This window comes from Hippopotamus amphibius, chromosome 7 (genome assembly GCF_030028045.1).
Source record: "Hippopotamus amphibius kiboko isolate mHipAmp2 chromosome 7, mHipAmp2.hap2, whole genome shotgun sequence".
NCBI classification, from domain to species: domain Eukaryota; kingdom Metazoa; phylum Chordata; class Mammalia; order Artiodactyla; family Hippopotamidae; genus Hippopotamus; species Hippopotamus amphibius.
In genome coordinates this window covers 38300069-38325864 of record NC_080192.1, presented here as the reverse complement: position 1 = coordinate 38325864, position 25796 = coordinate 38300069, and the positions used below count along the sequence as shown (strand labels likewise).

Below are 25796 nucleotides of genomic sequence, written 5' to 3'. Positions count from 1 at the left end.
CTTGACAAACACAAATTTTAGTTAGCTGTATTTGTTCCAACTATGGAATACTGAAATTATTTAATTATATCCTGTTTTAGAAATTCAGATTTAAAAAATGTTTTCAGTATTTTAAAAGATGTGTATTAATAAATATCTTTATGCATATATCCTTTTTTATACTCTTGATTCCTTTCTTTTTCTTTACTAAATTCAGTTTTATTTTTGTGAAAGTAATACGTGTACTTAGTTTAAAAGATTTCATCAAGATACATGAAGCCAAAAAATAGCCCCTCTTTCCTTCAGTCCTTGACCCCAGCTGAAGTCTGACTGCAGGCAATTACTTTAATTTTTTTAGCTATTTCTTCTGGCTTTTACCTAACATGTCACAATGTGCTATTATTTATTTTCAAAGTTAGGACTCATTTCTTCACTTCTTACTATGGAAAATGGGAAGTCATGTCTTACATCATCCTTCGTGTCCCTAACACACACACACACACACACACACACACACACACACACACACACACACACACTTTCCTTCCTTCCTTCTAGTAGAGTTATATCACTGTTATTGGTTAAATCATATGTGGTTTTTATATTATTGTCATTTACATATTGTACATATATGAACAATATTTATATATTGTTGAGAGATGAGCCTAATATGTTATTGTGATTTTATTTCTCGTTACACAATTTTAGAGTTAACAGCTATCCCATTTTTTGTTTGCTGCATTTTCTATACTTCAATCATTTTTTCCCTTCAAACTATCTCTATGCAACTCTTCTCAATATGGTCAGAAACATCAGACGATCTCTCAGTTTCTCTTTCCTTCCCATGAGATGTCCCTTCCTCAGTTGTTCATTCTCCTGTTCCAAATGAGACTGGTTGCTTTTGAGCCTACAGTACGCCTAGCATTCAGGATTTTTTCCCACCATCCTCCTGGAGAATTTCATTCTTCTCTCTCGTGTATTGGTTTCCCTGTTTCTTAGGTCCCATGAAATGTCTAGCAATCCTCGAAGCTTGTTCATACTTCATATAGGCTCTGAAAAGCTAACTGGATGCTCTGATCACGTGGACAGTGCTTGCTTGTAGTGCTTTCTGGAAAGGGAAGATATTTTCTTGGAAAGAGTGTTGCCAAACCAGGTTCATTTTACCCAGCTCACAACAAGTCAAAATGCTGAGGTGCTGGGGTTTGCAGCAAGGAGAGGGTTTACTGGCAAGGCAGCCAAGCGAGGATACAGGAGAACAAATCTCAAATCTACTTTCCTGTAGGCAAGGGTTTTTGGGTATTTATGGGCTAAAGGATAAAGAAGCAAGGCTGCCTGAGGCTTGGGAGCCTAGGGAGAGGTGACTGGAAAAAGGTGTGGGGAACGTAGTTCCAAAATGGAGGCACTTAGCATGATCTGAGGGTGTTTTCAGCCCTCTGACGCCAAAAGGTCACCACACTTGCGCGTGCCCAGTTGGAGTGGATGGGGTCCTCTCCAGTCGTAACCAGCTTAGCTCACACTAGACACCCCGACTCCAAGTTCCCCGAAAACAGCTCAGGCAAACATCTTACTGTTTAGGCTATGAGCTGCTTGGAATACGTGCAAGTCTTTTGTAGCAACAATTAAAATAACCTTGGTTAGTGAAGGCAGGTGAAATGGCTTTGACTAATCATTACCCATATTTCAAGAGGGCATAGAAGGGAAAATTTGGAAATCTTGATTACAGTTTGGAAATCACTTTCAGAATTTTGAAATTCAATTCATTCTGATTTCTGATCATTTTGCTATGGTCTTTTAATATTTTCCCTCTCTTCAGAGAAATTTTTAGGTCCCTTTATCCCCAGTGTTCTGAGATGTCATTATGTGAATTGTTTTCTTTTTTTTCATTTATTGTTCAAGGTACTTAATGAGCCCTTTCTAGCATTTCAAACCCTTCAGTTTTGGAATAATATTTCTTTGTTAATTTCCTCTCTTTCTTTCAGAAATTCTGTAATTTAGATATTGGAGCTCCTGAACTAAGTGACTGATTCCTTAATTTTCTCATTGGTTCATTTCTCTTTTCCATCTTTTTGCTTTTTTATTTTACGTTTTGGGAGATTTCTTTCCAACTCTTAAATATTTATCTTCCAGAAGTTCTATTTCAGTTTTAATTTTTTCCTATCATATTGTCAATATCCAATCACTTATTTTTGTTCCTTGAATTTCACTTTTAACATCATTTTATTCTTGTTTCATGAATGGCATTATCTTACTTTTCCCCCTGAAGATATTAGTTATGGATTTTTGGAAGTTTATTTTTCTGACTTATTTTTGATTCCTTTGATCTCCTTTCTTTTTGTTTATTTGGCGTCCGCCTTTCACGTTGCAGACTTTTATCAAATGATCCATGAATGTTTATTCTCATTTGAGAATTAAGCTCTAAAAGCTGGTTGGAAACTCAGAATGTAAGGATGGTGGCTTGCTTACCTAGCGGGATATTGAGCAGGGAGCCTCTGGTTTCATTAAAAAAGCCCCAAATATTAGTATCCATATGTCTTTTTCCATTTTGTTTCCTCAAGGAGAAATCCTCCAGTATCCTGCCTGGGGTCATATGTCTGGATTCCTGGATACTGAGAACATTTTAGTTATACTCCTACTTTAGCCTTTTGCCTTACTATTTCCTTTGCCTAGAATGGTCTAAATATCCATCTGGCTTGCTCTTATACCCCCTTCATCTTTACTAGGATTTCCCCTTCTCAGTGAGGCTTTTGTTGGCCATTCAATCTAAAATTGCCCCCATGCCCCCAACAACCCTTGATATACACACTATCTCTTTTCTCCACTTAATGCCATTTAACACAGTACATATTTTAGTTACATGTAGTTATTATTTTTTTTTATTAACTGTTTTTCTCTAGTGGAATATGTTTCATGGAGGCAGGTATTTTTGTCTGTTTTGTTGACTGCTATATCTCTAGAATCTAGAACAGTGCCTGGTACATAATGTGATCAATAAAATTTGCCAATTAATCACTAAATTAATATATATTACATTCTTGCAATATTAAAAATCTATCTTATTGGTAATTTTTCATATCACTTTTATGCTTTGAACGTTCTTTTCCATCTATATTGTTATCTATATTTTCTTTCAGTTATTTTGTGGTGTCGTTATTTGTACCTTTTGAAATTTATTTTGGTGGTAGGGTAAGAGAATCTAACATTCCTCTTCTCCTTTCTTATTTTCCTCCTCTCTTTTCTTCCTTGCTTTCTTCTTTATTTTTACAAGTAAACTAATTTTCCCATCAATTTTTTGAGAAATAATTTCTCTTCCCTAACATATCTGGACAGTTTTTTCTTTAGAGTTATAGTTACTTTTGCAACCTTTCAATATTACTTTGTGTAGAGCTCCATTTGAAACTCTGTTTCATGATTTTCTGTTTCATGAACAGGTAAAAATTATGGACATGAAAATTACAAATGTGTTTCTTTGTGGTGCTATACTGTCTTCTTATCAGAACTATTTTTTCTGATATACACCACATAGTTTTAGAATATTAACATCCTACGTGTAAAGATTCTGATCATTTAAATAAATATACTAAAATAACTTGTACTTTATGAAATTAATTCTGTTGTCTAATTTCTGAGATAAATATCTTTTTTTCTCTTGAAAATCCTAAATGTAGTTATAATTTTGTATCATGTCGTGGGACTAATGATGCTATATAACTTTAGACATGCATTGTGGATGTAGTAACTCAAATGAAGGCATATGTGTGTTGTTGTTGTTGGTTTCTATGCTTTCTCTTGTTTTTCTCCCTTTAAGGTTCATAATAGTCCCAAGTGCCTTGGTTCAGTGTATTATTGTTTTCGGTCGATCAGCTTGTTCTTTTCAGACCAAGAGGAAATTCGAATTTATGGGCATGAAATAAAAAAGAATGGAATCAGGTAAGATATGATAAATGGTATAATGAAAATAACATAACAGATTAACAGAATTTCTAAACATCTCGCTCTGGAAGTGAATGTGGAGAGTAGGAAAAGAGGATTTCTTCAACAGTAACCTTTAAATTATAACATACAGACATCAAAATTTTAGCAAACTCCAAAGCCAACCAGGTGGCCAGGAATCTAACAGTTTAGCTTCCCTAATGTTTGTGCAGGATACAAATTTACTTACATAAGTAGAGGTAAGATTATTACATCTACTTGTAAGAGGGATTCAGGAGAAATCCTCATAGTTCGACTCAAATTATTTTTGCCCTCTTTCTTAAATCTTTCCTTGTTTTTATTTTAAACAGAAAATCAAAATAAAACTAAACCTCTGAAAATCCTCTCCAGATTTGTGTAAATGAGGTTTGAGTGTCACTTAGGATTTTCCATTAGTGTTCTGGCAAAGAGTTAGAATCAATAAATATCTGGCCTTCTTGAATAGTTAAGAGGGGCCCACGTCTAAAACTGAAACTTTAGGGGAAGTGGGTGTTTATTTATTTGGTGGAAGGTTTTGTACATTTTAAACTAGAATTACTGTGGAATAATCTACCTTCCACTCTAAATAAGTACAGAAATACTCAGTTTTCAGTTGCCCCTCCAACCCTTGACACACTCGCTATCCCTTTTCTCCACTTAATATTTCTCCTTCATGTCATATATATTTTAGTTACATTTCATCATAAATTTTATTCACTATTTTCCTCTAATAGGATATATTTCATGAGGGCAGGTATTTTTTTCTGTTTTGGCTGACTTATGCCAAGAAAAGAAAGTTGTGTGATAGAACAATTCTATCCATCATTCAGAATTCACTGGCAAGTATTTGAACCACGGGGATTCTTTCGAGTGCAATGGCTGTACCAACCTAAGTGCATTTTTCTCAGTTTAGATTCCTCAAGAGACAGCAGGGTGATAGCAGAAAGGGCTTTGAATGAAGCACCAGGGCAGCCAGGCACTGACTCAGGCTTTGTCATAGTCAGACAACCCCCCAAGTAGCCCCTCTGCCTCTCTTGGCTTATTCTCTTCATCAATTGAGTTCTGTACTTTTCATTTTCTTATAAAGGAAAGATTATCCATTTGAATGGGAAGGTAATATATTTACATATGTATTTCTTGGAGCTGAATTTAAATAGTGGTTTAGGATTTTTATATGGTATTTGGGGTAACATAGTGGGTACTTAAAAATTATTGTTTTATAAAACAAAGATGCCATTTAAGTGGATCTTCAAGAATACTAACCCTTTGTTAAATCTAGGACATAATATTTAAATTTTAACTCAGATAAAATATTTCTTTGAAAATTTCCATTTGTGTAATAGAAAGAAGATGATTTTCTTATTATTTAGCTAAATTGCTTGTAATAATGCTATACCTGGCCTATCTCATAGCAGGGTTAGAGAAATGTTTACCAAAATGAAGTTAAATGTGTGAGGCTCTGCACCTCACACCTTACCTTTCTGGACTTCAGTTCTCTCCCCTGTGTAATGAAGGGTTTTGGTGCATATGAACCTGTGAATAATTTTCAGTATTCATCTGTGCATTCATTTTAGTTTGCATTGTTAATTTTTCCTGCATAAGTTGCATGGAGTTTTTCTTAAATTTATGGGAGATGATCTAATTTTTAGTATCATTGCCCATCTCTACTAGCATCTCTTTATATATAGATGTTTGGATAATCACAGTTATGCATCTTTTGTTTTCAAAAATTGTGTATTTAATCAAAATTATTGTGAAAGAGATCAAGTGACAAATGACCAAACCAAGGAATACCCACAAAAGAACAACTATACCTCCCTGCAGTGAACATCCCCTTGCTATGGAATATCTTTATAAAACAGGACTCACTTTTTTCAAGTATAGCTTTTATAAACTTGCAAACAAACAGTATTATTCATACTAACTTTTACTATGAATTTAAAATGAATTTCTTGTGTTCATAATTTTTAATAAGGATAGATTATGACAGAAGAGTCTTCTTATTTATTCTCCAATGTAAATTTTGCCTATTTTCCTATTCTTATGACTAAATATTATGACTAAAAAATTATCTGCAAACATACTTGTGCAAATGATGGCAGATATTTTGAATTGTTTCTTTGGGGACTATCCCTTTGTTAACGAGTGTATTTAATTTTATGATTTTTATTTCATGTAGCCATGTTCTTCCTGGAAAGGAACTCACTAATTTGAAGTTTTGGAGAGAAATGTATGAATGTACCTACTAACCTCTCACCTTACTCACATTATTGTTTATAATTTTCCATTAGCATGGCTAGTTTTCTTCAGTTCTTGTATGTCTCGTACTTCCTTTGTATGTGTACATGGTTGTGAAAAATGGGAAGACTAGACATTGGATCAGGAGTTTAAATATTCAATGTGACCCTTGCTTAAATAGACCAAATTGTATGCAATTTAAAAATTATGAGTATAATCCCTATGCAATACTGTATGGACAGTATTTTTTATTCCTAATAATATACTTTGTAGCATTAAAAATGTAAATTATAATTAATCATGCCTAGACATTTTTCTTTTGGAAAACGATGACTTGTACCTAGGTGACATTTTGGGGATAGAAGCTCTTAGTTCTTTACAGCCAAGTTTAAAACAAAATGAGACAAAGTCATCACTCAAACAATGTGTTTATTGCATACTTTGAGCGTTGTTCTTACTTCAGAATTGTTGAGCAATATGTTTAGATTATCTTAAACTCTCTAGATAAAAATATAAATACATTTATCTCTCATTCTAAATAGACAAGGTGATTTTCCAGATTTTAAAAATCACTGATACTTAGCAGAAGTGTGTTTTTGGTTGGTTGAAAGAAGCATCCAATTATAAGTATAACATCTTAATCAGTATGGGGAAATAGGTATCATTTTTGCTGTCTTTCTATTTCAATATTAAAATTTCAAAAATGTTGAGATTTCCTATAGGTTGGTTGCTTGGGAAATGTAACTGCATAGTTTATTCACTAATTTTGAATAATGATTATCTTTAATTCTCAGTCACTTCAAGAAAGAAATAAATCATCTGTAATTGGTATTTCATCATAATTCTTGGATTGCCTTTGTTCTATTTTTCAAGTTTAACATTGCCTCAGACAATTGGACAAGTTTTCATTGAGAAACTAGCCGACTATATTCTGGTGAAAACGAGCTTTGGTTTCTCACTGGCTTGGGATGGAATGTCTGGAATTTACCTGAAGCTGTCTGAGGAGCATAAAGGGAAATCATGTGGCCTATGTGCAAACTACAATGGCATTCAATCTGATGATTTCATCATTCAGCAAGGTGAGAGGAGCAGAAGAAATGGGTAGGCACTTCTGAGGTCTTCTTCCTTCACTGATCACTCTGTTATACCCAGAAGGGCACAACTTGTCCTACGTTGGGTAAAAATGGTACCTATCACTTGCCTGCTTATGTGATTTAAAGTGAAGCTTGAATAGGAAAATATTTTTGTGTCATTCCTGAACGCCATGAGCTAGTTTACATTTGCTGAATTAATACAAGTCAGGTCTTATTCATGTAACGAATACTAATTGAGCATTTACTTTGTGTCTGGCACTGCTGTAGGAGCTTGGGATATAACAGTGAATAAAAAAACCTTCTCCCTTCTTGGGCTTTATATCGATGTTTCAGTGATTCAAAGCCATTTTGGGCAAACTTGCCTGCTTTTGGGCAAAAGATATTTTGCTTCCAGTCTTTGTAGGAATAAATTAAATGACTGCCACATAATAGTTTTGTAAATATAATAAAATTATGAACAGAATTCATAAAAGTTGAATAATAACTTGGAAAGGTTTTTATCATGTATAATGATGTACATATCATTCATTCATCTATTCATTCTAAGTCATAAAACTAATCTCAGTGAGCTATTAAAAATGGGTTCTGTTTCAATATGGGTACTAGTTTGCAGTGGCAACAAAATAAGAGAATTACAGGACACAATCATGATTTAGCTCCACATATAAATGTGCAATAAAAAAAAATACTGTTCTTAGTACCAGCAGACCTGGCTTTGAATCTTGTTCAACTTTTACAAGTTTTATAATTTGAGGCATCTCAATTAATCTCTCTGATACTCAGTTTCTCCAGCTGTAAAACAGGAATGAAAATAACTTGGAACTCAGAGCATCGTTAATAATAATAGCATAGCTTGATACTATTTATAGTAATAGTTAATATGAGTACATAGCTATATTATTTCCAACTTTCACAACATCCTGTAAGGTGGGTGGTATTTTCTTAATTTTACAATGAGGACGCAAGGTGACGTGCCCAGTGTAACACAGCTTGTAAATGGTGTTATCAGAGTTGAGTTACAGATTCAAGTGGCTCCCAATTCTATTTCCTAGATAAATTTGAGAGAAATTGACTTTTAATCTGTAAAGTACTATACAATACTTTCTGTTTTATATTATAAAATTAATAGAGAAGAGTTGCCCATATGTTGTGTTATAAGGGAATAAAAATCCTACTTAGAGTGTGAGTTCTGAAGTCAGACTGTGGGATTCACATTCCGCTTTGCCACTTGTTAAACTTTCTAAGTGTAATGATATACTGTGAGGTAGCGTACACCTCATAGAGCTGCGAGGATTAAATGAGATAACCCATGTAAAATACCCAGTACAGTGCCTGGCTCGGCACATAGTTAATGCTGAATACATTTCAGCTAATTTATAATCATCTCCAAGTGTTCTCAGTGAGCCTATAATGGTGCTAAACACGAAAGTGTTTGATTAAAGACATTGCTTTAAGAGGCCCTTGTTAAAATGCAAACATTTTCCCAGGATGGATAATGCTTCATCAGTATTAGTTTACTGGTAGCTAAAGAGTAGGGTTTCAAGGAGTCAGTTTTCTTATATGCAAAATGGAGATAATAAAGACCCTGAGAGCTTCCCCGCCTGTGAGGATCTAATGAGAAAATATAAGTGAAAGTGTTTAAAAATCTGTGAGTACAGTACAAATGTACAGTATTGAGATCATCATGAAACAGTGTTTTGCTTCCAGTTGGGTGTTTAGAATGAGAGAGTTCACAGACTTGGAATCTTGAGACTATGTTAGGAAGTAAGGTTTTGGACCTAGGCAGAACCAATCAGATGGCAGTGACTGATTTCTTTTTCTTCTGTGTCAAGGCTTTATGAAAAGAATAATACTCAATTCAGTTCTCAGAGTTAGAGAAGACTGCTATGGGCAACTTCCCCGGGGACATCTAGGGAACATGGTATAAAAGTTGGGATAGAAACTAGCATCTGCTCTTGTTTGAGGCAGAGAGACTCCGATTAGGATTCGAGTTAAAGAGTCAGACAGACTTTGATAACATGGAACATAAAATGATTGCTCTCAGTGTGATAACTGAGCAGCATGCCAAGGGGTGTTAGCAGATTATTTGTGGGAGGAGACCAGCAGGAGGCAATTTGACTGAATTATGGCTCAACTGGCAGAAGGACCCTGGAAAGTATATGGAAGGAGCCTAAAGAGAGATTTCAGCTTTTTCACAATGTTATTTAGTGTGCAGTATAAAGCAGAGTGATAAAGAAAACTAACATGATAATTTATAAGGGTGCGACTAGAAGCTGCCTTCCAATTTTCTCTCATATGGTAATAATGCAATAATACGTCTACAGGTGAGCTGTATTACCTTTAGCTTTAAGATGCCTAGTATTTTCTTGAAACTCAGCCTGTGCTTTGCTGACTAGATAAATCTTTAGAGGCAGAGAGGTAGTTTGATTGAATGCCATCGAATTAATAGTTTCTTAACAGTGATTAAAACTGTATTTCTTTCTGCATGCCTATGCATTCTTCAGGCATGACTTCACAAAGAAATGAGCCTTTTCAAAATTTCTGTAGATATAGAAAGATTTAAATTTGTTGTCTAGTTGAGATTCTGGTTCCATAATTCATGTCTATAGCTAGCTACACATCATCATAGAAGCCCTGATTTACTCTTGTTTTTCCCAGCATAATAATTAATAGTGCCTCTCCTTCACTCTCAGAAATGTCCCAATATGGACAATAAATTACTCCATTTGTAGCACATTTTATATGAAACATTTTAATTTTAGTTTTGCAGGCTCTCAGACCACCAATTGATATGGATTTCGTCTCGTAGTAACCAACATTTGTGACTTTTTTATTAATGCAATGTAGTGAAAATAGCTAAATATGTGGTTAAAAGCTAGAATTAAAGTGAACTCTAAGGGATTGCTCAGGTTGCTCGGTTACATTAAAATTTGTGCCCAAATAGGGAAATATGTGGGCCTTTAGGAAATATATTGGATTCTGCAGACCATTAAAATATGATGATGCTTTGAAATGAAGTGTGACTGTAAATTTACTTAAAAGGAACATCCATTTTTTCTTTTAAAAATAAGTATGTTAGACCAGACCCATACTTGGTTCAGTGTGTAACATTCCAACAATATCAGAGACAATGAAGTGGACCTAACATCTAAGATTCTAATAATCTATTTAAGAAATATGGCAAACTCCCTTGTATTTATTTGTTCGCTTATTTAGCAAATATATTTTGAGCACTTACTCTATAACCAGATAGTAAACTAGGGATCCAGCGGTAGGACAGCTTAGACAAGCTCTCTCCCTTCATGTAGTAGAAGGCAAAATAAATAAAGAGACAAATTAAAATACAATTTTTGTGAGCAATAGCATCCATGAAAAAAAGGGGAAAAAGGAGACTAAGTGATAGAACAGTGTGTTTCGTGGGTCTAGATCATGTGTCAGAGAAGGGTTCCCTGAGGAGGTCATATTAAATAGATGCCCACATGAAGTAAGGGAGAGAGCAGAAGGAAGATTGGTGGAAGAGTTATTTTGAAGGAGGAGATGCAAGAGCAAAAGCAGAAGCAGGGTAGAAATGAGCTTAAGTGAAGAACAATATAAAGCCTGTATGATTGAAGGAGGCTGAGCAAAAATAGGAGTGGAAGATGTAGGAGAGGTAGGGTTGGGTAAGGGAGGGTGAAAGAGGTGGGGAGTTGGGGGAGTACAGAGGCCAGATCAAAAAAGTCTTCCAGGCCCCAGTAAAATTTGGGATTTTATACTAAGAGAACAAAGTGTTCTTACAGATGAACTTTTACAGTCTTCCCCAAAATTGGTAGTAGTAAGTAGACATCTTCCCATCTTGAAGATACTGAGATAGAGTGGTGAACCATTTGGCTTGCGATTTTTGATTCTACTGGTGCAGTAGTTCGTCATCAATGGTGGACCTGTGGCTGTGTAAGTCTTGGTGGTGAAGAGATTTACTCAAACATGAAGGCTATCAGATGGAACTTTGAGATGCCATCTTGTTCGGGTCTGCTAAGTCCTTGAGATTTAGATTCAGCCCTTGTCTGAATGTGGGGCAGGATTAATTTTCATGTCAGGCCCTGAACTTGTCCTCAGGCCAGGCAGAAGGCCCAGAGTGCTCACCACCAACTGCCTGTTTGTTGCTGCCGTGTATTAGCTCCTGAATCTTGCCTCTGAGTAATGCTGGGATGATATCAGGATTCTTAATCTGTCCTGAGCATCTTTAGAAACACTATTCATCATATTCCGATGAAATGAATTCACTTCTTAGTCCCCTCTTCTCCAGGTGTCTTTTGCATTTTTTCATTGCCTGTGTGACTGTCCTCTGAAATCTCCACAAGGGCTCTGGGTACCCCAAAAATTGAGCTACAGTTTTAGTAAGGTTCTGACTAATGTCATATAGAATGAGAGGGCTGTCTGAAAATTTTCATACCAAGCTTTTACTTATGTTTCTTAGTTTCACGCGTATTTTTTCTCTTCTCTACAATATAAACTGCAGGCCTTACTGGTGTGCATGTTGTACCACTCACTTTCAACCATTTTGCTTCAATGAAGTTTGCTTTTTCTCTCCAATGGTATTAACTTTTATTTGGTACTTAAACTTTGTTCAATTTATTTTTATTATGCTGAAGTAATGTCATAGTCTAATATCCTTGGTAATTATAAAGTTATTGAGTTTAACTTTTTGACCAGGAAGTTTATGTTGGTGAACTGTGTGTTTGTGGAAAGTGATCCTATTATACGAATTTTTTGTATGTGTTTGTGTGAAACAGAGGACTATACAGAAGACATTGCTATGTTTGCAAATAGTTGGTTGGTGCAAACTCCAGATGACACCAAATGTGTGCCCACACCCTCAGATTTTCCAAATCCATGCTCCAGTGGAATGCCAGCATTTGAGGTAAATGTGACATGAAAAATTTAGGCATGTTGGATACACCACATATATATTGTACTTGTATATTTAACACTAAGCATTTTTAGCATAAATACTATGTAATTAAATGCTATTCATTTCAGGAAATGTAATGCAACAAGAATAACTCTATGATCATTTCAAAAACTGTGAATGCAATGAGCTTCCTAAAAGTAGTACTCATTATAAAAATATGTAGTTAGAAACATGTTCTTTAAAATTTATAAGCCTACATACCTTCTCTTTCCTGGAAGAACAGAGAGCCTTGCAAACAGATCAGTGGGAAAAAAAGAGAGTACACGGATATCATTCGGTATGCTCTGCTGACTGCCCTCTTCTTCTGCGTAGGCAATCTTCTTCAAGTGTCAGATACTGCTGCAGTTTCCCTTTTTGAGCTGCCATGAATATATTGATCCATATTTATATATTGCCAGCTGTGTTAATGACCTTTGCAAGTAAGTGAAATGATTCTTTGCAATAAAGTTTTCTTTATCCGAAAAGAAGAGCAAACACCATTCTATAACTTTACCATCTCAGCAGTTTACGAAATGTAATGGGAAATGTAAAACATAAACTGTACTAACAGCTATTAAAAACTTACTGGATAACAGGTACAGCCTGACTGTTTTATATTAATAGCATGAACAGAATACAGTAGTTCTTATATACTTTTTGTGCCACTGATCCCTTTTGGGAATCTAGAGGTGCTATAGGCTCTTTTTCAAAACAGTTTTGGAATGCACAAAATAAAACATAACATTAAAAAGGAAACTAATTATTTTGAAATAGAGTTACCAAAATAGTAAAAGAGATGAATTTCTGATTTATGTGCATTTTTTATACACATTTCAGGTCTAATTAGCTAATGTAGTTTGATATGATGATAAGTGTAAACAATATTTTGAGATATCCGCAACAATTAAATGAGAAATGAAAATATGAGAAAATGAGATATGTTATATTGATGACAAAGTTACAAATTCTGCTAAGAACATGGTGATGTGTTGCCTGTGTGTGTAACTGAAAGAAATGCTAAATATCAGCTGGAGATCAGTGAAAATAAACATGTAGTATTTTTCACATCCAGGGTCACAGACTCCTGCATTCACTCCCAGGTTAAGAACACCTAGACTAAGATGGTTGTCTAGGGAACAAATTCAGTGACACTCATCATATTATGTTCATTAATGTAGAACTTATTATAAATTACCCATTATTGAAGTCCTTTTTATTCTATTTTTTCAAAAATTTTCCACGTGAAAGATACATGCACCCCAGTATTCATAGCGGCACTATTAACAATAGCCAAGACAGGGAAGCAAACCTAAGTGTCCATCAACAGATGAATGAATAAAGAAGGCGTGGTATATATATAAATATACACACACACACACATATATATACATATACACAATGGAATACTACTCAGCCATGAAAAGAATGAAATAATGCCATTTGCAGCAACGTGGATGGACCTAGAGATTATCCTACTAAGTGAAGTAAGTCAGAAAGAGAAAGGCAAATACCATATGGTATCACTTATATGTGGAATATAAAATATGACACAGATTGACTTATTGATGAAACAGAAACAGACTCACAGACATAGAAAACAAATTTATGGTTACCAAAGGGGAAAGTGGGTGGGGAGGGATAAATTAGGAGTTTGGGATTAGCAGATACAAAATACTGTATATAAAATAGATAAACAACAAGGTCTTACTGTACAGAGCAGGGAACTATATTCAATATCCTGCAATAAGCCATAATGGAATAGACTATGAAAAATAATATGTATATACATGTATAACCGAATCACTTTGCTGTACACCAGAAACTAGCACAACACGTAAATCAACTATACTTCAGTTAAAAAAATTATCAAGTGTATGTGATTAGCTATCTTGAATGTTCGAGAATATCTCAAATTTTTAATATGTTTGCATTTTTTAAGTATCCCAAGAAGTGTAAATGGTACATGGTAACGTTGTTGTAAAAGACCAGACTAATTTTTGGTTGAGTAAAACCACTGAAATTATATCTTGGGTAGCTTGTTAAGAGGGTTAAGTTTATCAAAGGTGAAAACAAAGAGGAAAGGTTTAGGTAGTATGAAATTATGTACTTTATAATCACTCTGCTTTAATTAAATTAAGATTATTATAAAAATAATGAATGTAATGGCATTTTCCAGATATTAAAATGAGGTTGCTTGGGATACTTGTTAGATTTGGGTGAAGTACAGTTATACCTTTATTTGTATGAACAGTCTCTAAATTTCAGGGATTTCTGAACTAATGCAAGAGCTTTGAAAGAGTACTCCCCCTGCCTAAAATTTTGAGTACTGACCTTTCTCTATGTTTTACAGCATTCTGTCCTCTATTTGGTTTAATTTTTCATTTAAGTGCTGTATTGCTATATCTCTGTTCTATCACTTAGTCTCTTTTTTGAGGATCTCTGTAGGTAGTCCATTGTCTTTATTTAGCCATCTATATGGAATTAAAAATTGTTCTTATTCCATGGTGACTCATTCTGGAACCATTCTCCCATAGTCTTTTCACTTGTCTTATCATCTTTAGCACCCATTTCTCAAGTAGGCTGAAGTGAAGGATCATTTGGCAGATCCAGAAAAGTCATTCTCTATTTATTAGTTGGGATATTGTTTGGTTGCTTCAATTGCCAAAGTACCAATGGCTTCAATTAAATTGAATGCTTGAATTTCTCTCACATGAAATCCAAGCTGGCAAGTGGTCTTGGGTTTGTACCATGTGTCTGTTCCATGAGTTTTCCATTGACTCAGTGATACTATTGTTATGTCATCCCCCAGGGCCTAGGGTATTATTCTCAATTTCATTGTCAAAACAGGCTCACTGCTGCCACACCCATATTTTAGCCCCTAGGAAGGGAGAAAAGGAAATAGAGGGCTGTCATCATTTTTAAGGAAGTGATCTGGAAGTTTCACGCACATTCTCACTTTTAACCCTTTGGCCAGAACTTAGAAACATGGTCATACCTAGAAGTAAGCACAGCTGGGAAATTGCTTTGTCTGGGCAGCCACAGGCCCAGCAAAAACTTGCAGGTTCTAATGCTAAAAAGAAGAAGAGGGACCTGGGCACAAAATGTAGCCTGCGATACCCACCCACAGTTCTAACTTATACTGTTTTTCAGAAACTTTTCTGGTTTGGAGGTTTAGAATATCTTCTGAGCTTCTGAAGTTTATATGCTCAGTCTTTTTTTGCTTCTAAAGCTCAGTTAATTGGACTAGATAAGCTGTATGACTTCAATTACAGTAGCACAGGATAAGGGCAATTTGATATGGTGGCTTTTACAACAGAGATACTGAAAATGCTAAGGTTCACAAAATACAACATTCTTAAGATTATTATCTTGAAAGATACTTAACTATTTAATTTTGAGTTTCAGTTGGGTTGAGAAACAAGGCCACTACCTTATAAACCCTGTTTATTTTATGGATGCTTTGGGAATTGGCAGACCTCTTATATTTGTTTGGGGGAGTTTCCAAGGTGATTATAAGAAAATACTTAGAGATTACTCTTGGCAACATTATAAAAGTAAGTAGCTTTAGTAATTTAAACCTGAAAGAATTAAAAATCTTCTTTTAAATCTTAAATTAAATTCTATCTCTTTAATCTTTCAAAAGTGCTGCAGATTATTAGTATTGGTTTTATTCCAGCATGTATACTATCAAGAGCATGTTATCTTAGAAATAATTTTCATATTTGTTGTTTTTGTGATAGAGTTTTAATCTGCTATAAGATTTATTAAATTCTGAAAGGTCTGGGATGCTTTGTGTGGGAGCAAAAAAATACATACAAGGATTCTGGAAAGAATGTCATAATTAAAATAGAAACCTTTTTCAGTATAGATTCTCCCTTGAATCAAAAGAAAAGTGGCCAAATTATTGAAAGACTTAGATGAAAGAATTTACCTAGGCCTTTTTAGTTGGGGTCCCCTGTTTATCTGTTTTCTGCATTATTGTACATAATTATAATGTATTATATTATATTTTATTATATTATATATTATATTATCATGTATTATATACAAACTGACATCAGCTAACATGACAATATTCACTTCATACTCAGCATTTCTTGAGATCAGGAGCGCAAAGGCATGGTTTCTGTCAATATTTCCTGTGTGATATCAGATCTGTCTTTTCACTTTCCAGAACTCATGATGATGAGACCTATTGCCGAGCAGCCACCGAGTATGCTAGAGCCTGTTCCCATGCTGGCTACCCTATTCAAGACTGGAGGGATGACTTTCCAGCATGCAGTATGTTTCATTATTTTCCAGCCCTGTGACTTCTATTAATTTTAGGTTTATCCTAGTACTCAAAACTTACCCTAGTGCTCAAAACTAATGAATTGCAAAGACTTGCTATTGATGCAGTAATTTTGGTAAACTTTTGCATACTTTTAAAACACTGTAACCTTTGTCTTTCTCTGTCTGGCTTACTTTATTTAGTAGGATAATCTCTAGGTCCATCCATGTTGCTGCAAATGGCATTATTTCATTCTTTTTTATGGCTGAGTAATATTCCTTTGTGTGCATATATATGTGTGTGTGTGTATGTATATATATACATACCACATCTTCTTAAGACAAATACCATATGATATTGCTTATATGTGGAACCTAAAAGAAAAAAAAAGACACATATGAACTTATTTCCAAAATAGAAAGAGACTCACAGACACAGAAAACAAACTTATGGTTACCAAAGGGGAAAGGGAGGGGGGGAGAGGGATAAATTAGGAGGCTGGGATTAACATATACACACTACTATGTATAAAATAGATAACCAACGAGGACCTATTGTATAGCACAGGGAACTATACTCAATATTATGTAATAACCTATAAGGGAAAAGAATCTGAAAAAGAGTATATATGTGTATATATCTGAATCGCTGTGCTGTACACCTGAAATTTAGACAATATCAATCAACTATACTTCAATAAAAAATTTTAAAAAGCCCACTGTAATCTTTTGGAGAGTTGAATAAAGTTGACTTACATCTCGCCTGTTTGCCCATTTTAGTTGATAAATGTGATGACAGCTTTGTCCATCGGGATTGTATCAGTTGTTGCCCACCAACCTGCACGTTTGAGAAACAATGTCTTGGGAGCAATCTCCATTGTCTTGATGGATGTTACTGCCCAGATGGTAAGTGCTTCATGAAAGAAACCATGTCTGCACTCATGGAAACTAGTACCCTATGATCCAAGAATCTTAATGTCTTCTCTCAGGATGTTAGGGCTGTTGTGATTATCTACCCTTGTAGGATTTGATCTTTGAAGTGATTAGAAGGAATGGCTGCTTTTCTTTAATAAGAGGCTTATTCCTTTGTAAATTTCCCAGGAAGTTTGGAACTTTGTCTTGAAGTTACCCATAGCAGATATTTTGTTCTCTTGAATATTTAAAGATATTTAATAATTTATATATTTTCATTTTTTAAAGATGAAATCAAGTTCAGAAAAAAAAAGCCTTCACATTTTGGTAGTATAAGATGTTAGTCTTGATGCAGTTTTAATATTTGAAATTAGAAGTAACATAGCAAGTGATAGAGGTGGGATTTAAATCTGCTATACTGATAGACATTGATAAGAACATTGAGGATTTACTCAAACCCTTTTATTTTTACAGATTAAAAAAAATAGAATCCCAGAGATGTTAGGTGATTTTCCCACTGTCATATACTTAATATGAGTGAGGACTACTTGTAATCAGATCTGTTGATCTCAGTCCATTGTTCTGTCAGTGCTACTCCAAGTACTTTGGACCAGTGCCAGGCCTGAACTGTTTGTTACCAGCCAATGATGAGATAAGGAGTTTGCACCAGAATATAAATCTATGCACCAAAATATGTCAATGCTTCTTTCATCTAGAAAGTCTTGCTCTGAAGAAAGATCAGCTGAATCAAACAGTGTGCTTAGTAACACTGGTTCAACCATCTTTCCTCCTCAGAAAGAAGTAACAAATGCGGTTCTACTGTACTAGCGCTTTGAGAAGCACTGCTTGGGTGTTTATTATCTGTGTGATGATAGTGTAACATAAACAGAAAAAAAACCAAGAAGATACTTTCTCCCTCCTCTCCTCCCATCTTCCCTCAACAGCAAAGAGACATTAGTTGCCCTAATTCTGTCTGTGAATCTTTGAGTTTGTGATGGCAAATCATGGGAAAAGAAAGTTGAAAACCACTGAAAATAGACCCTTATAAGGTGGCTACTGATTGAGACAGAGCCAGGCTGTTGGTAATCCCCCTGAAAAGTAAAGAAACTTGTATTTCCAGCACCTAGTGTAAGCAAATGTTCCAATAAAACTTGGTTGAATTATTATACTCAAAGAATACAATCTTTATTATTTCTTTTGTAAATTTGATATATATTTTTCTTAAATAGGCCTCATAATGGAAAATGGGACTTGCATCTCCTTGGAAAATTGCCCATGCAATTTTCATGGATTAGCTTATTCAGTTGGTTCAAAAATTGAACAAGAATGTACTGAATGGTATGTGATTAATGTACAGCTGGTTGTTTCTGGGTACCTGACTAGTTGACAATTTTACCATGACATATGTTTAAAGAAATATACTTTTTATTGATTTTTCTTCCAAAAATTCTGAGACATGGTTTTCATTTTATTTAAAGCCTGTATAGGGACAGGGTGGTGGGGGGGACCATCTGTATTTCCTTTTATGATGTAATTCTTCTCACTTCCCTTGGTATTTCTATACAATCTTATATCCATGTAATGAACTGTTGAATTGTCTTGTTATTCATAATCACTAATTTGCACAAACTTTTACTCTTAGAACTTGATGATTCTCTTGGCCTTCTCTATTGAGTACTTTAAAAAGGGACCATCCATATCACCAATTTTTGACCATGATTAGAGACTTGTAGAAATTCTTCTTAAATTGGCTGGCTTAGACTATTATAGCCAAAGATTAAATCCCTGCAGGGTAGTCAGAAAAGTAATAGAGGTGTAAATGTCATTAGGTAATTTTTCTCTTTGGTGTCTGTGTATATAACTGAAATGCAATTGAAAACTAACCCTTTTCTTAGATACCAATTTGAGTTCCTGCGTTTCACAGACTACTTCTGTCCTCCAAAATTCATATCTGTTTCATGATAGACGGCAGAATTTATCTTACAAAGGAACATCTTTTCTCTCTCTTTAGTGTGTGATGATCCTCAAAGCCAACTTTTAAAATTTTTAGATGAGTTAACTTGTTAATCTTAACTCTGTATATGTATATTTCTCTGATATATGGGTAAATATTTTATTGTGTGTGATCTTTTTTGGTTTAAGCAATGAGGGAAGGACAGAAACAGAAGTTCTTTGCTTAGTGTTTTTGTTCTTGACTAATCTGTACTCCCTTTGTATCATCTTTATTGATTTTTAAATATGGCATGCAATAAATAATAATTTAGGTGTTTGCCAGTCCAAATATATCAGTTAATTGAACTTTTGGAGAGATATTTTTCAAGTCAGATTATTCTGAACCTAAAAAAATATCGTTTTGGTACAGTTACCAATACATTATTGCAAATATTCATACAGTTTCTCTATACAATTAGATTAATATTTTTATCATTTCATTTAGTGTATGTGTTGGTGGAGTTTGGAACTGCACTGAGCATGACTGCCCAGGTAATCTTTAAAAAAAATTTTTTTTCTAAATGTCTTGATTTTCTTGAAATTGAGGAGGAAGAGAGCACTGATTTTTATAAGGTCATCTCATATATAACAAGAGATGTAATGATCTCTAAATCCAGATGTTCAGAGGATAAGTGGAAAACTGAATAAATGATAGCTCTGAGAAAGCTTTGGGAAAAAATTACTAAAATAGTACGAATATTATTAAAAAAATATGTGGGACAGCTACCATTTAATGAATTTTAAACTAAATCCAATAACATAATTTAGTAAGTTTGTCAAACTAATAAATTTTAAACACCGTAGCTACTCTTTTTGATATTTGAATATTTACCCTGTTGACCTATTGCTTTTTAAGAATAAACATTATTTCTTTCTCCTTCTTTACCTTTTCTCCTTCTTCTTTTCCTTCTCCTTCCTCCCCCTCCTCCTCCCACCTTCCCTCCCCTTCCTCCTCCTCCTCCTCCTTCTTCTTTTTTGGTAGTTCAATGCTCTGTTGTAGGTGATTCTCATTTTACTACTTTTGATGGTCGACATTATTCTTTCATTGGAATGTGCCAATACATCCTTGTAAAAGGAACTGGAAAAGATAAATTCACAATTACTTTACAGAAAGCTCACTGTGAGCAGGTAAGAACATTTCAAAAAGACCAAAGGAATGTTCATTTTGTTTTCTGTGACTCAAATTTCTTTTCTAGGTTAAGAATGGTAACAGGAATGGGTATAGTTATTTTCTTCAAAAATAAGACACTATTGATTGTTAAGATGCATCATTATTCTATATACTGCAAAGAAAGAAAACGTGTTGATTAATCTGTTATACTATTAATTATATCATGCATCCTGATTGCAGAGATATTAAAATATGAAAAAATATAGCTTAAATACTATGTATTTATTGCACTTTCTTAAAAGTGGTATTTATTTATATATAGCTTTTTTGGAACATTTCATGCATGACTGAAAAATAGACAATAAGTTTTTCCAAACTGCTATCTTAAAGCTGATTTTTGACAGAATTTAACAAGTTTCACCTCATTCTAAGTAGATATGATGGATTTTTTAGCATTCTGGAATATTTATTTTAAAGATCTTTTCTTGAAGGAAACACAACTATAATTGGTAAACAAAAACCCAGATCTTTCATTCATCTCTCTCTAAATCAAGTAGTCAAAATTTTGCCAAAATCTTTTTTTCTACTTTTATTCCCACATAAAATGGTTGTTTCCAACAAAATTCCAGTCTACTTTATTAACTTTTTAGTTTGACTTCTTTTCCTTTGCAATATATCAGAGTCTCAGTTAACCCTCTGCATGGAATCGTAATTCTCTTCGTTCTTTTCTACACTGAATTTTTAAAATACTTAATATACCACAAGTGAATTTGTAAAGATACTTTAGTTATGTGCATGGAAAACATAAGTATTGGCACTTTATTGAAAACATTTGTATTTAATAATCTGTGTAAAGTTCATGTAGGTATATGGTGTATTTAAGGTACTATGTAAAGATATGTTTTATCAGTAATGGGGCTACATAAGGTTCACAACGAGATGTAGTAACTACTTTGTTATATTGCTTATTCTCGTCTTCTATATACCAGAAATTTTTATCTATGTGCACTCTCTCCCTTCTTTTCTCCTTTCTATCCCTCATTTTCTCCCGTTTCCCTCTCCCATTTTCCCTGTCCCTTTCTATGTCTTTCTCTCTCTCATTCCTTTAACTGATCATTTGATTTTTATGCAGAACCTTGGCTTGGTCTGCCTTCAGTCTGTAACTCTAATTCTGGAGGATGATTTTAACAAACAAGTGACCCTTAGTAGGGGAGGACAAATCCTCACCAGTCCTAACCAAGGCTTCAATCTGAATGGTAAGAAACAATGCTAATGGTGTACTTTTCTTACATTAACAACAACAGCACAACTTTTCCCATTAGCTGATTAACCTAACATTTATTGACTGCCTATGTGTCACCAGGTCCTCAGCCAGACTTAGTGGAGACCACCATGTTTATGGGACCTAGTGTTCATCTCAAGTGGCCTAGAGTTTGGAAGAGGAGAGATGCAAGTAAACAGCCACTTAAAAATATGATAAACTCAAAGATATGCATAGGGACTTTGGGGGTCTAAATGATTAGGTACAGTTCACTCAACACTGCAGGTATGGTCAGGAAGTTTTCTTAAGGAAGGGAATATCTCACTGAGCATTTACAGCAGAGGCACTGCCAGGATGAAGGAGGTGGGGAAAGTGTTCTAGGCATAGCAAAGAGGAGAACTATGTAGTATGTTTAGGGGGAACTGTAACTAATTTGGCATTGCTACAGCATGAAGTTGGTACATATAGAATGTCCAGGAATGAGAATAAGGAAAGAGAAGGGGATGAGAATGGAGAGGGCCTTATTTTTTTTTCCTTTTTTTTAAGAACTTTTATTGAGATACAATTGATATACAATAAACTGCATATATTTAAAGCATACAATTTGATTTTTTTTTCTTATTAGTAATGTATATATGGCAATCCCAATCCCCCAGTTCATCCCACCCCAACCTCCCCCCCGCCTTCCCCACTTGGTGTCCATATGTTGGTGGAGAAGGCCTTATTTTTTTTAATTGAAGTATAGTTGACTTACAATATTATATTAATTTTAGGTGTACAACATAGTGATTCAATATTTTTATAAAGTGTACTTCATTTAAATTTATTTCAAAACAATGGCTGTATTTCCTGTGCTGTACAATATATCCTTCTTGCTTATCTGTTTTATACATAGTAGTTTGTATCTCTTAATCCCATGGGGAAAGCCTTATATACAGGGCATCACATTTTGTGGTTTTCCTGGGGGGCGCTGTTCATACCTGTGTTCCAGTATGGTTACTAATAACAATCTGTTTTGCTTTCAGAAATGTCTTGATTTGTGTTATAAGTTACATGGTCATACTCAGTGTTGTGCCAAGGATGTTGACTGAACTTGATATGAAATTGAATATGCAGTTCTTTTTATTTGACAGTTTTTATGTACAAAGTAGGCAATCTCATATGCTTCAACCAAATAAGCAATGAGTTTTAATGAGGAGATTAACTTAGTCTTTTTTTTTTTCTTGGTAGACCACTATAGCAACACTATGGAAATGGCTTTGAGAAATGTTAGGAGACACAGAGAATAGTTAGGATGTTATTAGAGGAGGGCATACAAGGAATGAGGAGGTGGCAAAAATTGGCCCTGGAGCATAGGGGCAGGAACTGGGAAGAAGTCTTTTGGAAGAAGATTCCCGAATTTGTACATTAGCATTTCAGAATACTGCCTGTGAATCTCAAAGCTGATTTATGTATGTTCTTTTCCTGCAGGAATTGTTGAAATTCAAACTCTGTCATCCTTATTTATTCTTTTAAAAACCACGTTTGGTTTAAAGATTCTGTTTGCTATAGATGGGGAAAGAATTTATATTCAGCTCACTAGTGTGTGGAAAAGAAGAACGTTAGGTCTGTGTGGCACGTTTAATGGGAACATAAGGGATGATTTTCTGTAAGTATGATCTCTGTATAGCTAACGTAATTTAATGGCTAGTAATTTAGAGGATATAAATTCTTACATTAAAAATGTTTACTTAACTAATAATAGCTTAGTCCTCACTGTCTCAAGAGCTTTACATGGATCATCGTGTTTAAATTTTGTAGCAATCCCCCGATTAGTGTCTCTGTTTTATAGATAAGGAAGCTAACTGAGGCACCAAAATGACAAAAAAGTAGCTGAGTCACTTAGCTCAAGTACAGTGGAGCTGGACTGTGAATTTAGGCAGCGAGACTCAGAGCCTGAGGGCTACCCACAGAATAACTTCCCGTTATTCTCTCTCTGCCACCTATCCTATCAAGCTTAACAGTATTTTATTTTAAAAAAAATGTGCTGCCTTTAAAAAATCTTAGTATCATTTGGTATGAATGATATCTCTAAAGCAACATTGGGGCATCTAAGTTAATTGGATTTTGTGATAGTTGGTGTTTCATTAGGAGAAAGAGCAATAAAAGACATTTATAGCCCTTGTATTGGCAAAGCACTTTCACCTACGTGTGAAAAGACATGCTGTATAACTTAGTATAAATGCTTTGAGCACCTGTTATTGCGCTAAGCACTGTGGAACAATTAAGGCAGTAAGGTGTGGTTCCCATCCTCAAGGAGCTTATATTGCAGATTGGGAGGGGACAGCCATCTTTAAGAAATAATTTGTTCTAGGCAAGGTGTTAATCACAGTATATATAAAAAAGTACTGAGGTAATTAAAAAAAAGTTAAGTGTTGACCTGTGTGGTTGTGGCTAGAAGCACAGCAAAATTTTGAGTAGGGCAGTGTGGGCTGGGTAGGCAGGGAAACCGTTTCCTGGAGAAGCCATTCTCCAAATGCCATTTTAGAGAAAACACGTCTGCAAAGCCTTCCTGCTTTGGGTTCTTCCCCCTTCCTAATCATCCCCATTAACTCCTATTTATTTTTCAAACCAACTTGGTCATTGTTTGCTTCACAAAGTGAGTTTGTATCCCACCAAAGTTAATTTTGACTCTGTTATCTATGAAAATGTCATTTATCTGTCTGGTTTCCACTTAAAACTGCAAGGGCTTTGAGAATAAAAACCATGTCCTTAATCCTTATATTCTTAAGAACTAGCATAGAACCTTATATGCACTAGATCATTGAACTGAATAGAGGCAGAACTTTTGATGCAGCACCAAAAAGAGAATCTGGAACAGCCAGGAGAAAGGGCATTTACATTTTTTAATTTCAAAAGAAAGTTTCTTTTATCTTTTCTCCTGTGTAATTAATTTGCTTTTAGGTCATTTAGGGATTTGTTTGTTTGTTTCATTTATTGGTAGGACAGAATATTGATATCTTTATCACATTTGTGAAACAGAAACTGTATTAAGTGACTTGGTTAAGATTTGCAGAGAAGACATTAAGCCTTCTTTCCCTTCCTGCTTGTCAGAAGGGGTTAGTAGTCAATGTTTAACAGATGGCAGATCTGTCTGCCTCTTTCTAAGGCACCGGTCTCCTCCATGCATAAACATTCAGGCCTGATAACAGTGCAGGATAATATTTCAGAGTCAGAGATAATTTTCAAACATTGTTTAGCTTTCCAGCATAAACAGTTAAAATTCCTTACGTCACAAAAGTTAATGTGAATCTGCAGATATAATGGAATGGAAAATATTAATTACTTCAAAATTTATTTTGTATGCCTTCGTTTTAGTAAGTTAACTATGGTGAACTGAAAGGCAATTTTATAAAATGAATGCAATACATAAATGGGTCTACATTTTAGCTCCTTTTTTTTTTTTGTGTTTATTGTTTTAAGTGAATAAGAGAGCCAAGCTCTGAGTCAGTTCCTCCTGGGAACCCTGAGCACACCCATCACCTTGACCTATTGTATTGTGCTCTGTAAGGATGAAGAGGGATGGACAGGGAAAGAATGAGAAGAGCTAGTGCAAGTCATGCAATTTCAGCAAGTCTTCGTGTCTCATCGGAGCAAAATTAGATTTTGGATTGGGTGTTTGTTATAATTCTATACAGTTCTAGAATAGTTTCGTTTTGAGGAATAGGAAAAAGAAGGAACGTGTGGATACAAAGGACGAGCACTATGGAGTGGCTTGTGTGGCTCCTTTCTTTTCTCCTGTCTCGGTCATCCTGGTGAGAAGCTCCATATAGCTTCATAATGGTGATTGAGATAAATGGTAAGCAAAGTATTTATGTTTATTTGGACCCTAAGCCAGAAAAAATGCTACTCTACTATTCAGCCTGTTGTAGCAATTAATGCAGTTATGGCTTGCATTAGTGAAGTTTTGCTAGGTCGAAGCTTTCTACAGGAAACCTAGTCCAACCTGATTCTCTAAGTAGGTGTGACAGTGTTTGGCACAACTCCAATAGGGATTGTCACTCAGAACTGGCTGATGAGTTAATA

At 34.8% G+C, this 25796-nt stretch overlaps 1 protein-coding gene across 2 annotated transcripts in view; it reads left to right on the top strand.

The window, feature by feature from the left end:
* Nucleotides 1–25796, top strand: part of OTOGL (otogelin like) — a 142915-nt gene that overhangs the window by 11296 nt on the left and 105823 nt on the right. For both annotated transcript variants that reach the window (XM_057742453.1, XM_057742452.1), the window contains exons 7-17: nt 3785–3906; nt 7039–7244; nt 12029–12156; nt 12520–12626; nt 16361–16467; nt 17236–17361; nt 18597–18705; nt 19805–19851; nt 20342–20487; nt 21603–21726; nt 23202–23379. In XM_057742453.1, the coding sequence (XP_057598436.1) occupies nt 3785–3906; nt 7039–7244; nt 12029–12156; nt 12520–12626; nt 16361–16467; nt 17236–17361; nt 18597–18705; nt 19805–19851; nt 20342–20487; nt 21603–21726; nt 23202–23379 (1400 nt within the window). The remainder of the gene's footprint in view (nt 1–3784; nt 3907–7038; nt 7245–12028; nt 12157–12519; nt 12627–16360; nt 16468–17235; nt 17362–18596; nt 18706–19804; nt 19852–20341; nt 20488–21602; nt 21727–23201; nt 23380–25796) is intronic.